General features: G+C 40.4%; 1 protein-coding gene and 1 long non-coding RNA gene across 12 annotated transcripts in view; one reads left to right on the plus strand and one right to left on the minus strand.

The window, feature by feature from the left end:
- Positions 1 to 15,558, minus strand: part of COL4A4 (collagen type IV alpha 4 chain) — a 185,819-nt gene that overhangs the window by 104,504 nt on the left and 65,757 nt on the right. For all 11 annotated transcript variants that reach the window (XM_077155308.1, XM_077155309.1, XM_077155305.1 and 8 more), the window contains 10 exons: positions 15,142 to 15,204; positions 14,765 to 14,800; positions 14,516 to 14,557; positions 11,209 to 11,289; positions 9,755 to 9,808; positions 9,435 to 9,494; positions 8,475 to 8,519; positions 6,983 to 7,036; positions 6,205 to 6,274; positions 5,536 to 5,640 (listed from right to left, as the gene is read on the minus strand). In XM_077155308.1, the coding sequence (XP_077011423.1) occupies positions 5,536 to 5,640; positions 6,205 to 6,274; positions 6,983 to 7,036; positions 8,475 to 8,519; positions 9,435 to 9,494; positions 9,755 to 9,808; positions 11,209 to 11,289; positions 14,516 to 14,557; positions 14,765 to 14,800; positions 15,142 to 15,204 (610 nt within the window). The remainder of the gene's footprint in view (positions 1 to 5,535; positions 5,641 to 6,204; positions 6,275 to 6,982; positions 7,037 to 8,474; positions 8,520 to 9,434; positions 9,495 to 9,754; positions 9,809 to 11,208; positions 11,290 to 14,515; positions 14,558 to 14,764; positions 14,801 to 15,141; positions 15,205 to 15,558) is intronic.
- On the plus strand, positions 489 to 12,705 carry LOC143678177 (uncharacterized). The gene is made up of 3 exons (XR_013173097.1): positions 489 to 701; positions 1,763 to 1,909; positions 12,453 to 12,705. It is a non-coding gene; the product is annotated as an uncharacterized LOC143678177 (long non-coding RNA).

The raw sequence follows: 15,558 nt of genomic DNA on the forward strand, positions 1-15,558 counted from the left end.
AGAAGTATATATTATTTAATTAAAAGTAATTTTTCAACTTTCCTTCCTTGATAACATGGTAAAAGTAATCTGAACAAGAATTTTAAGACATTTCATGAAAAAATATAAACTCACATAACCATCTGCATAGAACATAAAATACCAGCCCTTAATAGCAGCCTGGGTTGATTAGAGAACATAAAGGTGCTGGGTTTGGCTCTGGGCTCTCCTTCTCTAACCACGGGACCGTGGAAGAGGTTACTTAACTTCTTTAATCTTCCGTACTGACCTAATAAGATTACTATGAGGATCAGATAAAATAATCCATGTTAGGAGTTTAGTACAATACCTGGGAATAGCACATATGCAGTGAATTTCAGATGTTCAGTGAGTTCAAATGAGATCAGAGTAAGTAAGCAGCAGTAGGAAAATCCTGCTGCCCCTTGGTGATGTCAACAGAAAGGCTTTCTGTGACAGTGACCACTTTGCATAGCTACTTCTCCCTATGGCATTATTCCAGAATCTCTGCAGCAGGCTGTGTTTTCTGAAGATGGCTGAAACAGCATCCATTATCCCATGTGCTCTTGTCAAACCCGCATACTCCTGTATAAGAGGTGGCATGTTCCCTTCCCCTTGCATGAGGGTGAGCTTTGGTGATGGTTTTGGGCAACAGACTACAGTGGACGTGACACTATATGGCTTCAGAGGCTAGGAGATAAAAGGTGAGTCAGCTTCTGACTTGGGAGCTAAAACACTCGAGACTGAAGTCCCGAGGCAGTAGGTGGGAAGTCCCACTGCTCTGAAGCCACCACCCTGGAAGGAAGCCTGAGCTAAGTTCAGAGTGCACGTAGAGATGCCCTGAGAATACAGAAAGAGGAGAGAGATGCCCAGTCAGACCTCCTCTTCAGATTCCAGCCACGTGACTGCAACTGTATGAAAAACCCTGAACCAGAACCACCCAGCTGAGCCCTATCTGAATTTCAGAACCACAGACACAGTGAAAGATAATGATAATATACCAATTATTAGTTTCTTAAGCCCCTAAAGTTTGGGTAATTTGTGCAGCACAAGACAACAGAAACCCTGTCAGCAGTCAGGAAGGTGGCATACTAGTGAAAGGAATGGCTATCACTATTAAGCTTTACACATATTTACAAACATTATCTTTACCCTTTGAACAACTCTATAAAGTTTATACTCTAAAATAAGGCATGGAGAGTTTAAGCCAAATATAAGTAATAATAATAATAGCTAATGTATTGCGCCTTTACTACCACTAGGCTGCATTCTAAGCACTGTAGACATACTGCTTCATTCAGCCCTAACCAAAAACTTTATTAGGTACAATTATTATTCCATTTTACAGTTGAGAGAACTGACACACAGAGAGGTTTAATAAATACCAGAGACCACACAGCCTGTAAGTAGGAAAACCTGGAATGTTTTTAGTCCATAGTATATACTCAGAAATATGTCACTAAACTACGTGGCCACCACTAAGTGCTTTGCAAGGCTGGGATTTACTGCCAGATGTCTGCCTTCAAATCCTTGCTTATCCCATGGTAAATACCACAGATAATTATAAAATAATATGTATACTAAGAGCTATATGCATTTGTGTAGTTAAAATAGAAATGTGCCCCTGTGGATTGGCTACCATCTTGTTTTCATGCCATTACCAAGATTGCCTTGGATTCTCTACCATTAGTTATAAAAATGGACCTGGATGCTGCCTGATGTCTTGTCCCAGTGCCAGAGAGAATAACCATTCATCTTTCAACAGGGAGAATGGGTTACAGCATATGACATTTTGCAGCCTTGACTACCCATTAGAAGGGAATGAAATCACTTGAGTGAAGTAACCAGAATTTTTTTTTTAATTCACATGAAAAAATGGTGCAGAAAATAAAGAACATCACATGCCATGGAGGTAAGTATTGTTTTATAAAATTTGTGTTTTGCAGTCATTTGTGAGTATGGATACATATATTGTATGTGATGCAATACTATATATTTATTACTGCAGGTCACAGTCAACTTTGAAAGCCACTAGGTTAGCTCATTAAAAAAGATTTGTGGAATTAAGAGGCTTCCTGTTAGATGTAGGCTTGAATTTGCTAGTAACGCAAATTTTTTTTTAACACCAGTGTGCAAATGTCTATTCGAGTCCCTGTTCTCAGTTCTTTGGGGTATATTCCCAGTACTTGGATTGTCTACTCATATGGCGACCCTCTGTTTAGCCTTCTGTGGGTCCATTACATTCCTCTGGAGGGGCTGCCTCATTCTGCTACCCTACCAATACTGAACAGGTACACCTCTCCCTCACATTTTCTCTAGCACTTGAATCTTTCTGTTTATTTATTTAGCTTGAATGTGCAGATTCTGTTAAGATGTATTCATTTAGCATATATTCTATCAAAATAAACAATGTTTCACTGGATCCTCACTTAGTTGTACAACCATCATCATTCTCAATTTTAGACAATTTTCATTGCTTCAAAGAGAAAAATAACAAATAGACACATCCACACCAAAGAGAAAATCCAAAACTCCCCTTAACTCTTGGTCCCTCCCCACCCCCACCCCAATTATTTACTCCTGGTATTGTTGTATGCTAGTGATGTACTAGTGTTAAATATAGACCATGGCTTGCAAAAAGTAGTTTTTCCCATAACCCCTCTATAATTAACTCCTTGCCCACGTGTCATTATCTTGACGTAGTTCATAGAAGAACTTATTTTTCATGCTAATTGATGAGGTACATGGCTCCAAACAACCCTTTTTAATCATATTCACCTTCAGTATGGCCCTATTACTTATAAACTCACTAATAAACTACCATCATTCTATTTCTATACTTTTAAGTTCAACCTTGTCAACTAATCTGTACATATTATGTAATATTCCCGTTGGATTTTTATTTCAATCTTCTGGAGGTGCTATTTATTATAAACAAGCCCAAAAAGGACTCTAAGACCAGAGTCTATTGCTTCCTGACCAACAGAAAAAAACTGTATGTTTTATATAGCTCTGGATCCATTAAGCCAGGGTTACAGTATCTATAGAATAAAAAATCTAGACAAAGATTTTGTGATCATCAGATCCTGCAAAATATAATCTACACTCCTATAAGGGTAAACAAGAATTTTGTAGTTAATGGTTGAATATCTCAAGATACTTACCCCCTTCTCAGTCAGTATGACAAGAGACACAGGCTTGATAAAACTACATTTATACAAAGCTTTTCTCCTTACAGGTTTTACATGTTGTTCTGAGTTCACAGAATGTAAATATCTCATAACTGCATTTTCCTAATCTTACTAAGACTATTAACCAGCACAGCATTTGATGGAGCTCAAAGCTCTTATGTTAATAGGACATTTTCCCAGGCTGTTGGTCAAATATCACTGTGACCTCTAATGTCTTGGGGTGGGGGGGGTGTAGTGGAATGTGAGGGGGTATATTTTTATTCTTAGCCAAGGATAAATACAAGTCTTATTTTTTAGTTTACAATTTTTATTTCTACATTTGGTGTCAAAGATTTAAGCTGGGGCCTAGACAAATAAACTGAATTTTAACAGTAGGGAGAAGCCTTCCAAATGGATGAAAAGATGTGAACAAGACACTCTAACCCCAGCAGTGGTTTCCACATCTTATCTGCCTGTGGTACTCTTGTGGGAAGCCTGTTATACAAACATAGTCCTCAAGACACCCCTGAGATTCTGAGTGACTATTTTTGAGAGGTAGATCAGTGACCTGTATTTCTCCCATGGAAGTGACTGACTGGTTGGCGTGCCATGATTCTTAACCCCAGCTGCACATTAGAAATACCAAGGAACTTTTACAACACAGATGCCTCATCCATCCCCCAGAGAGTCTGATGTGCTTGGTCTAGGGCAAAGCACAAGTATTGGTATTTTTTTTTAACTTTTTTATTGTATGGTATAACATATATACAAAGCAAAGAAATAAAAAAGCAATAGTTTTCAAAGCACTCTTCAACAAGTAGTTACAGGACAGATCCCAGAGTTTGTCATGGGCTACCATACCATCCTCTCAGATTTTTCCTTCTAGCTGCTCCAGAATATAGAAGGCTAGAAGGCTTAAATTTTTTTTTCATCACCACAATTGACTTTTTTCTTTCTTTTTTTGTGAAAAATAACATATATACAAAAAAAGCAATACATTTCAAAACACAGCACCACAATTAGCTGTACAACATATTTCAGAGTTTGGCATGGGTTACAATTCCACAACTTTAGGTTTTTACTTCTAGCTGCTCTAAGATGCTACACACAAAAAGAGATATCAGTTTAATGATTTAGCAATCATATTCATTTGTTAAATCCTATCTTCTCTGCATAACTTCACCATCACCTTTGATCTTTCTATCCCTCTTTTTTAGGGGTGTTTGGGCTATGGCCACTCTAACTTTTTCTTGTTAGAAGGACCTGTCACTAATATGGGGTAGGAAGATGGAACTATCTGATGTTTGGGAAAGGCTGGGCCCTCTATGTCTCAGGATTACCTGGTCCAGGGACCCATCTGGAGGTTGTAGGTTTCTGGAAAGTTACTCTAGTACCTGGACCCCTTGCGGAATCTTATATATTGCCCTAGGTGCTCTTTTGGATTGTCTGGAATGGTCCTGGTTGGGGTTTGGCAGTTCATGACAGGTAGCAAGGTCTAATTGAAGCTGGCATAAGAGCCACCTCAACAAGCATTGGTATTTTTAAAATGCTCCTTTGCCAGTTTAACAGTATTATGTACCCCAAAAATGCCATGCTTTGATCCTGATCCAATCTTGTGGGAGCAACGATTCTCTTAATCTAATTCAATAATGTAGGTTGGAATCTTTTGATTAGACAATCTCCAAGGAGATGTGACACACCCAATTGTGGGTATTAACTTTTGATTTGATGGAGCTGTGACTTCATCCATTCTGGGTGGGTCTTGATTAAAGGATTACTGGAATCCTTTAAAAGAGGAAATGTTTTGGAGAGAGTTAGAAACAACAGAAGCCTCAGAGCTGACAGAGAGAGCAGATGTAGATGCTTGCAGAACAGCTTCAGAGAACAGAGACACAGATGTTTAAGAAGCTTGGAGCCCAGCAGTCATTGCCATGAGATGGTAAGCAAGCCAGAACCTGGAGACAACCAAGGGAAGCCAAGAGATGAAAGCCAGCTCCAGAGAGGCAAAGTGAGGAACCCCCACATGGACAGACACTGAAAGCAACGGAGCCCAGGAGCCAGGGACCAGCAGATGCCAGCCACGTGACTTCCCAGCTAACAGAAAGAAACCCCAAACATCATTGGCCTTCTTGAACTGAGGTATCTTTCCCTGGATGCCTTAATTTGGGCATTTTTATAGGCTTAGACCTGTAAACTTATAACTTACTAAATTCCCCTTTTTAAAAGCCATTCCGGTTCTGGTATATCACCTTCTGGCAGCACGCAAACTAAAAGCTCCTAGGCTGATTTCAGTATCAGCTAGAGTTACAACCCACTGGTGGGGTAACTCTCTAGTAAAACTGCTTTGTAACAGCCAGTGATCTCTTACCTGCTCGGGCTTCCCCTGGTCTTCCCGCTGGACCTGAGCGGCCAGGTAGCCCAACTGCCCCCATGTCTCCAGAGCGGCCAGGGAACCCTGGATCCCCTGGAGGGCCTGCCGAAGACAATCACGTTTTGAATAAATAAATGTATATGTACATTTTTATATATCTGCACACTCACTTTTTGCTAAACTTGGGAAAGTATGATTAAGAGGCTATTTGACAGTTGCGTCCCACATTTAAAATGGAATTTCTCAGCTTGAAACCCCTTTAGCTGCCCCTCCTGTGCACACAAACACATCAGCTTTGGGTGGAGGATACTCTTTTTTGCTGATTTAGTAGCTCTCTGCTTGACGGCAGCTCCTTAGTAGGTGTTAGTTAAGTGGCTTTGTACATTTTTCAGTGATTTAAAAAAACTCAACTTTCTGAACAGTGACATAGTAGAAACCCCAGCATACTATTTACATACGAAAATAAAATGTGAAACCTTATGCCAATAGAGGCAAACGAAATTGCACGTCTCTAGCTGCATAGGTAGTATTACGTACTCATGGTGAAGTTCAGCATTCATCTCACCAGTGTGTAAGCTATGGGAATACTGGGCCAGAGTCTTCAGTCTGGGGCAGGCAAATCCCACTGTAATCATGACTTATGGAGGCACCAAACAGAACACAAACCTTTGAGTGGAACAGGTGGAGTTACCGCAGCTCCTGGTAATCCTGGTTGCCCGCGGTCTCCAGAATCCCCCTGAAATCATTCAGTTATTCACTTTTCTTAGAAATATTAGCATTTTTCTCATGTTGCCTGGCATTAAATAGAGAAGTGAAGGACCACAAGTGCATTTGTGCAAATATAAAGACTGTGAGTTGGTTAGGGAAATGAATGGTTCTGGGAAGATGCATCCCACCTCCCACTCACAAGCAGAAATAATAACCAACTGGCAAATGGCTCACAAAACAGAAAAAAAGAAAACTAAAAAGGCCAGTCAAATTTAGTCCATGCCCATAAACTAGATGCTTCTTAAGGCATTAAGATTTTTAGATATACTATGAGTATTAACCTCTGGCACTCTAGGACAAACAGCTGGTTTATTCATCCAGCAAGATTTTATTTTAGCAGCAAATGTTGCCCCCAACCCCACCCCCACCCCCGCCATTCTCTTAATGCCACTGTGGCTTGTCCTTGAGCAAATGCTGAATGTGAGGCCAGAGAGGTTGCAAAGGAAAGAAAAAATATGTAGCAGTGGTGAAAGCCATGGGCTCTCAGAAGCTCCTTTCATTTTGAATTTTAATTATTACAAGATGCATTAAAATTATATTTATAAAATTAACTGTCACTTTTGAATGCTATATTCTATAAGGATTCTTTCAGATATTAAAAAAAAATAATAAACTAGGTAACATAAAGGACATACAATTTTATCAAGGCTTTAGTCAAACAGGCTCACATTTTTACCTTTGGGCCAAGAAATCCAAATGGCCCTGGATCGCCAACCAGTCCTGGCTCCCCCTATGTAAAAAGCACATACATGCCTTTTCTGAAAAAATGCACTTAGGTGACAAATTATCTCATTCTCTCATTCTCATCTAGTTCGAATGGCACCTGCCCTCTGAAACTGTGTGCTGAGTTGTTTTTTTTTTTTGAAACTCAAATACAAAGTTATTTTATCTTCAATAATGAAAACAACAAGACAAATGGAATCAATCCGCTAATTCCTAAATCTCTAACGCAGTTCTTAGCACAAAACCACCCTCAATAAATAAGAACACATTATTATTAACAGAGTTAAGACTCTTCCAGAGACTCTCTAGGATTGTGTGTAGGTTTTATACAAAATTGGGTGGTAGGTAAAGAAACATATGCTAGAGATATGCCTGACAAGACAAAGGCTTGAGAAAAGAGCAGCCAAGGAACAGGGTCTCCAAATATTAAGCTAGAAAAGAGGTTTCCAAAGCAGTCTAGAAATTAGAGCTCAGTAGGAAATGTGCTAGGAGATCCGAGGGTTTGGAACAATCCAAGTTCAACGCCTTGTAAATAAATCTCCATTTCAAGATTCTTGATTTGGAATCACCAGTCTAGAGGAGCTTCTGTCAAGGGGCAGGAGATTCCGATTCATGCTGCAGGAAAAGGTCTGTGCCTCCTAATTTCCCCCCTTTCACTCTGTCTCTAGTTCCTGCCATTAATACAAAAGAGGTTCCATTCCAGCAAAGGATTACTAGTTAGTAGACCAACTCTGGTACAGATTTTCCTTTTATAAACTTACTGACATTTGCCAGTGATAGTTTTAACCACATCCGATTTATTTTCTCTTTATCCTCACATACAGCTCTGCTTGTCTACAAAATCTGTGACTGTCAAGCAATGGCAGCCTGGGTCAAATGGCAGGTATTCCTACTCCAATTGAAGGGCTCCTCAAAGTTCTAAAGTCACAAATTCCCCCGTCCCTCCCCACCGGGCCACCAGGTGGTACCCGGGCAGGACTGAGCACGTGGAGCTGCTGTCCTCCCATAGGAAGAATCTTAGAATGGATCCGTTGGGGACTCTGCCCAAATCCGTCGCCTCTACCATAGGTGCTGCCCCGTAAGGACCTGACGCGCCTACTGTCAAGTTTTTTTGGGGGGAGGGGGGGAGTGGTTGGGGGGGGTGGGGCATACTCCGGGAATCGAACCCTGGTCTCCCACATGGCGGGCCAGCGTTCTACCGCTGAACCATCCGTGCACCTGTGGGCCATGCTGAACGCTACTTATGAGTAGGATCAGACAAAGACTTGTGCTTCAGTTCTTGCATCTGTCGCTAAAGCATGAAATTCACAAAATGCATGTGCCTGCCTTTCCAGTTGCACGTCTCTGCGTGAGCCTTTACATGCAATAGTACAATTTTCGAGTTTCACTGAATTCCATTTGCTAATGAAGAACTGCTGATCAATTCTATAATGCTGTATATTTACCTTTAGTCCGGGAATACCTGGAGATCCATAGGAACCAGGGTCACCCTAATAAATTAACAAAAATTAACACAAGCTGAATTAAATCAAAATGCATGAACCAGCACAACACATCATGTTCTACCTTGTGAGGCTGCACCACAGATACTTGATCTTGTCTGCAAAGGTAGCTGAATAAAGGAAAATATGTATATATATTTAATGTATATACATTATACTGTATATATTATATATAATGCATATACATATATTATATATGTTTATAAATGCCAAGCACACAAATAGACTAGATTCCATTTCTTTATAACATTTGCTATTTTAATTGATTTTTTATTAGTCTTATTCATAAAATTCATGTCATTGTCAGTATTTTAAATTAAGAATATACTTTGTTGTTGTTGCACTTCCATTTTAATTTATTTCACTTAATGTTTACACCGGACCAAATATTTTTTAAATTGTTGCAAGATAATTTGGAGACTGTATGATTATCAGCAACACAAATGACCACGGACACCACTATAATCCTTTTAAGTACTAAATGGAGAGCCAAGTAAACTGGATTCCCACGCTGGTTTGGCTCTAGCCTTCATGCTGACTCTGTGCACAGGGATGGTTGTGACGTCCGGGCCTGATGCCATGCTTTTCTAGCTACTGCCGCTAGGTCATCACTTTATTTTATCAGATAGACTGAAATGAACTATTCCAAGCTAGGATCACATTGACAATGAGCCACACAGAAAATGACACAATCCCATCACTTCCCCCCAATTATTCCATCTTCTGCTCTCCTGTTGTATTTAAATGGCTGCTCTGGGAAATTTAGCCATTGCACAATTCTTGTTGTCCAAAATACATGGTTCTTATTTGAGATATTCTCCACTTTTGAGCACATAGAAATATTGATTTTGAAATGTGAAAGCGAAATGCCTCCCGACTCACTCAAGTTAACAGTGGCCTTACCCGAGGTCCTGGGAATCCAGGAACACCTTTCTCTCCTTTCACCCCAGTACCAGGTTCTCCCTTTCAGAGATGACAACATTGAGACAGATTCAAGTGACAACATTTCAGCGATATGGAATGTAGAAAGAAAACAAAGGAAAAGATTATTTTCAGCAGCTTAAAGAAACCTAATTACTTTAGAATAGGCATGCTGTAGATTCTGACAGTGAAAATTTCTAGTAATGTATATTGGCATTTTAAAAAGATAAAGAACATGCAAAAAAATTAATTATGATATCACATCATACAAATGAAAACTAGAGAGTACGTAAATATGCTACCTTGGGTCCAAAAGGTCCTGGCGGTCCAGTCACTCCAGGCATTCCTTTTATACCCTAAAAATCACAAGAAAGGCAAATCGGCTTATTCGTATTCTTTAACATACTGAATTCCATCTTTTACAAAAATCTCCCCTTTTAACAACCCCATCTCACAAATGTTTAAAATAAGTGATTACTCTTCAATTCTCACTAGCTAGCAACTAAAATCCAAGTTCACTTGTAAGCCTGGCACTATTTGGCCAGTTCCCTGCATGAGGGTGAAGAGTCAAAGGGCAGAGGAGCTGCTCCCCAGGGAACCGGGCAGCGGAGGCAAGTCGGAAGCATCCCACTGAGAGGAGCGGCTCGTTGTGAGCAAGATACAGAATTTTTTTTTTATTAGAGAAGATGTGGGTTTACAGAACAACCATGCATATAATACAGAACTCTCACACCCCTCCCCACCACCAACCCTTGCATTGGTGAGGAAAAATTTGTTACAATTGATGACAGCACTTTTTTTTGTAATTCTGTTTTTTAACAGTGGTTACATTTGTTACAACTGATGAAAGATATTAAAATAGTACTATTAACTACTGTCCCTAGTTTAGGTAGGGGTATTCCCCCCCCCATATTCCCAACCTATTTTATATTATCTTTCATGCATGTCTTTATTTTATTACTCTCAACCCATACACTGGATAAAGGGAGTGTCAGTCCAAAGGGTTTTACAATCACACAGTCACAAGATGAAAGCTGTATAGTTACATAAACATCATCAAAGATCAAGGCTACTGGATTACAGTTCGACAACTTCAAGTATTTCCTTCTGGCTATTCCAATACACCAGAAACTAAAAAAGAAATCTCTATATATGAGTCAGTGGTCATAATCGTTTGTGAAATTCTAACTTCTCCATTCCTTCAAGGGACAAAGATAAAGAAACTTAACCCAGTAACTGAAAACTGGCCACGGAATCTGCAAGTGACATTGACATCAGGGTTGGAGGCTGACGGGGGAATTAATATTTGCCAAGAGTCTATCGCGTGCCCAGCTCCATGCGTTTGCTACCTTTTCAATGATCAAAACGTCAAACCCAGCTGTAACGTCTAAGGGACAACGGGGCTGCCTGCGATGTTTTCAGCCCACACATCAGTGACAGCTGGGGCCCTACGTCATGTCGGACATGTCGCAGCCAGCATCCAAGCTAGGTCTGGGGGTCAAACGCATCATGTCATTTCCATGATGTTTATGGATATGATTCAGCAGCTGGGTGAGCTTGAGGGCACTCTTCACCTTTCCAGGCCTCAGTTTCTTTCTCTGTATAATGGGACTGGTAACAGCTCCCACATCTTCAGGTTGCTTCGGGAGTAACGTGAAAATCCCTGTAAAGTGCTCAGCATTTTGCTGACAGAGTCTGTGTACAAAAAAGAATGTTGTTACTACTTGGCCCAGGTCATGTATGAATTGGGAGTTACCTTTTCTCCTTTATAGAGACAAAAGTCAGGTGGCTGTACCAACAGGGTTGGTCCAGGAGAACCTTGCTGGCCAACCTCACCCTTTAAAAAATAAATGAAGATAGGGATTTCATATTAATTTAGGTTTTGAAACAAAGAAGATTTTTACCCATGTATTACGGTACAGTGCTTACAATCCCAGGTGGCATAAAAATATAAATCATGACAAACACATCGTGTAATTTAAATGATGTTTATGATTTTTCTTATTTAAAATATAATACATAAGAAAAAATGTAACACATACTTGTCAAAAACAACAACAAAAATAAATTGCCATTAATCCTTACCATCCAGAAATAATCTCTATTAAAATTTTAGTATGGATTTTTATAGTGTTTATATGTGTGTGTGTTTATTTACATACGTAGTATATACGCATATATGTAAATAAATGGTTTTTAAACTTCATGTGGAATATATTTAATTAGAATATACACTATAGCAAATATAAACATCACCTAGAATGTACTATATATTTTTATATTTTACAGAAATACTTCTAAATTGTTTTTATAATTTCATATTTCCATTCTATAAATTAATATTATTTTATGAACTTTTCCTATTGTTCTAACAATTATTTTAAAACCTAATTTTTAAAGTCTATACTATAATCTCTCATAAGAATATACTCTCATTTATTAAACTGTTCCACTCTAGTTAGATTAAGTGATTTCCAGTTTATTGCTAGTTATAAACAGAAATAAACTTTTCAATGATATTTTTATACCCTCTGTATGAAATAATTAGCCAAAAGTTTTCACATAAGCCATTATAAATGTTATTCACTTGGGAGAAAATAGTCTTTGAACTGATTGTGTCACAAATACAACCATAAATGCTGAGGCTTAATTAGAAGATAATTATTTGTACTTTTCTGAATATTATTTTCATTAACCCACTCTCAAAGTCACCTTCCCTCTTGGGTTATAGATAAGAGCAGGCTGTAGAGCAATTTATCCACTTCTGCAAACCAGATCCTTACTAGCCGTCTTATTTTGGGCAAGATCCTTAAAAATCTCTCTCCTTAACTTGTCTACACCTCACTTGCCTTATCTGTAAAATGGAGATTATAACATTGCCTACCTCAAAGTATTATTTTATTAAATAGTTAACGCACATAAAATGCTTGCTATGTTGGGTGGAACAAAGTAAATACTCAAAGATAACATTATTATTTAGCCGCGTTTTTTTCCTCGTAGTTTCAACCATTTTGATCAACAGCATTTTCAGAAGAAGAAAGATGTTTCAAGTTTATAATGAAAGCATGAAGCTAAGAATTCAATCTCCACCTAAACCTGGGGCAATGCAGAAGAGCCATTGGTTAGGACATTGTCTGGATTTCCTTTTCTGACATGTCATTGGGACCTAGCATAGTACTGGTGCAGTAGCTGCTCTAAGGACATCTGCTGCAGATAAATGATTGAACAAGTAAATTAACAAAACATGAATAAATGCATGATGTGTGTTGTTAAAGAGAACCATGCTTATTATCAGAGCTGGGATAAGCCTGAACAAAAGCCTTTACATAACACATCTATAAGCACCGACAAACAGGAAACATCTTCAAAATACCGACCATTTCATGACTTTTTCATATTGTAAAAGTATCACATTTTCATTTTAAGCAAAAATTAAAAACAAAGAAAACAATAAAGGACAATGTTTTAAACATCATATTAACCAGGAATAATAAGTACAACAGTTTAGAGTCATATTTCTTGAAACGGGTGGGCAAACAGAATCTTGAACACCTGAGCTGTCTGCATAAGTTTCGAAATTATGCTTTTATTCACCTGTTACCCAAAAAGAACAAATATAAGCTTCCTGTGGACCATTAGAATGGCTGCCTTTTAGCCAAGGACTTCGATGCTATTCTAAGGCCCGCGTTTATGGAGTGTGCCCCATTGCTTTGGGGCTATGCACCCCTTAGCTGGCAGGGCTTACTTGCCCCTGCAACGCGGTGTTTCTCAAACTGAGATTCGTGGGCGTCTCGGCTTTGAGAAACATACTCTCAGGGTGGACGACTTACCAAGTTTGAAAAGCACTCTTTTACTATATTTTCAAAATCCAGCCCTAAATCAGTGGTTTGCATCTGAGGGTGACTGGGACGCCCTCCCCCCCAGGGACATTTGGCAGCATCTGGGACATGGGTTTAGTTGTCATAATTGGGTGAGAGCAGGGAGAAGGGGAGATTCTGCCCTCCTGGTGGGCAGAGTCCAGGGACACAGGGCAGCATCCTACACTGCAACAGCCAGACCCCCAGAGCCCAGAACGACCCAGGCCCCGTGCCGGGGGAGCCAAGACTGAGAAACCCTCCCTGAGTGAACATTTTCCTATCTTGCTGTTGCTGTTTCTAGAAAATTGAGATGATCCTTTCATAACCTGCACTTTCCCCTCCACATGACCCCTGGGCACTTCCCCGCATCCTGAAGGCCTCGTGTGCGTTTCTGACCAGCACATCTTTCTGCTCGGTGGTTGTACCGTCACTCGCTCCACCACGCTGGAACTCCAGGAGAGCAGACGGCAGGTCGGCCTCGCCACATCCCCACAGTCGACATCCATCCTAGCCTGGCCCAGGGCAGATGTTCGATATCTACCTGCCCACAGGAAGCCATTCGCCTACTGTTGGACATTTAGACTGTTTCTGGATGAGCTGCCATCCAAAACGACTCTTCCAAAGCTCATCCACCCTACGTTTCATGCCAGTCAGAAAGGACCCTGGTGTGTGTGTGGGGGGGAGGGGATAGTGAAGAGGGGCCTGAAGGGGGAAGGTGGAGACTCTATTTCACATGGGCCGAGTTGAGGATTCCGATGAAATTTGTAAATCAAGCCAAACAAATCAGTAATTAAATAAGACTGTTATTGTGAATCTAATACTGTAGTACAAATGCCCAAGCCCTTTTTTTTTTTTTTCCGCTACAGTGGTGTGCGGCATATAAATTAGCTCGGATTTAGTGTTAACATTTTCTTTCTCATTTTAAAGTGGAGGGTAATAGGGTGGTATGACGGCGGCTCAGTGGCAGAACTCTTGCCTGCCGTGCCAGAGACCCGGGTTCGACTCCCGGTGCCTGCCCATGCAAGGTGGGGGGTGTGGGGGAGAGAATAAAGTGAGGGTAATAGCGCTTAATAACTCAGCAAAGAAAAATTCTCAGCCATAAAACTGGGCGGTGAACACACATTAAATAAGGATCCGAACAGTATCTGCGGCCAGGGCAGCACATACATTCTAGCACCAGCTTCTCCCTGCAGAGGGGATTCTTACCGGGTCTCCCATTTGCCCCTTTACTCCCACGCCAGGATTACCCTGAAAAAGAAAGGAAACGTAATCTGATTGCTTCCGAATTTTAAAATTAAAAAAAAAATAAGACTTCTGGCAAAACAATTTATGGGAGCTTATTTAGTAAATATTTTCTGAAGTCTAATAAGAAGAAAGATAGGATTCTGGCAAGATCAGTGGCTGATTATTTTGTTGTCCTGGATCCTTTTCATGGGTCTTCTCACAGCTGCCTACCTTGGGACCTGGACTCCCAGGACGGCCCGGATGACCCTGAATCAATGGCAAACAAACACAAATCAATAATCAGTCATAGAAATCAGAATATTTCTTCATTGGGTGCCCCAAGGGGCTATTTAAGAAATGTTTCGTTTTAACCATACACGATGGGCTTTCTAGCAAACGGGCTGTTGTAATGTAGGAAGTTGATGCCGGAGGCTCATTCCAGGGAGTTGTCTTTATGAGCCCCAGTGATAATGGCGGGCTGGCGCAGAGTCATCAAATTATAATCTCTCAAACAGCCCGCTGGCACCCAATTCCACACTTCAGCTTTGCTTCTTGGCTCTATGCATCAACTCTGGGTACTAGGAAGGCATCAGCGGGGCTGTACTTACAGCTAGCCCCGGCTCTCCCGGATATCCCACTGGGCCCGCTGGTCCACTTGCTCCCCTATGTCCCTAATCGTGAGAAAAATCAGTGCATTATCACCCAAAGTCTTAGTCATCTCATAGCAAGAGCTGCATGTGACCTCAAGTGAATAAGCGCCTCCAGGGAAGTTAGAGAACCTGACCTAATGCCGTGTTGGAACATCTCCCTCCGCAGCTCCATCACAGCCATTAAAACAGAACAGTGCTGGTGGGCAGCTGTGACAACTCCTACCCTTAGAACTAAACTAACACCCAGATGAATCCACCCATTTGGAAGTAAATCTTCATTCCTACAATATACTTGAAAGAATTGAAAGCAGGGACTTAAACAGGTATTTGCACACCAGTGTTCGTTCATAGCAGTATTATTCACCATAGCCAAAA

The sequence above is a fragment of the Tamandua tetradactyla genome, chromosome 3 (assembly GCF_023851605.1).
Source record: "Tamandua tetradactyla isolate mTamTet1 chromosome 3, mTamTet1.pri, whole genome shotgun sequence".
NCBI lineage: Eukaryota > Metazoa > Chordata > Mammalia > Pilosa > Myrmecophagidae > Tamandua > Tamandua tetradactyla.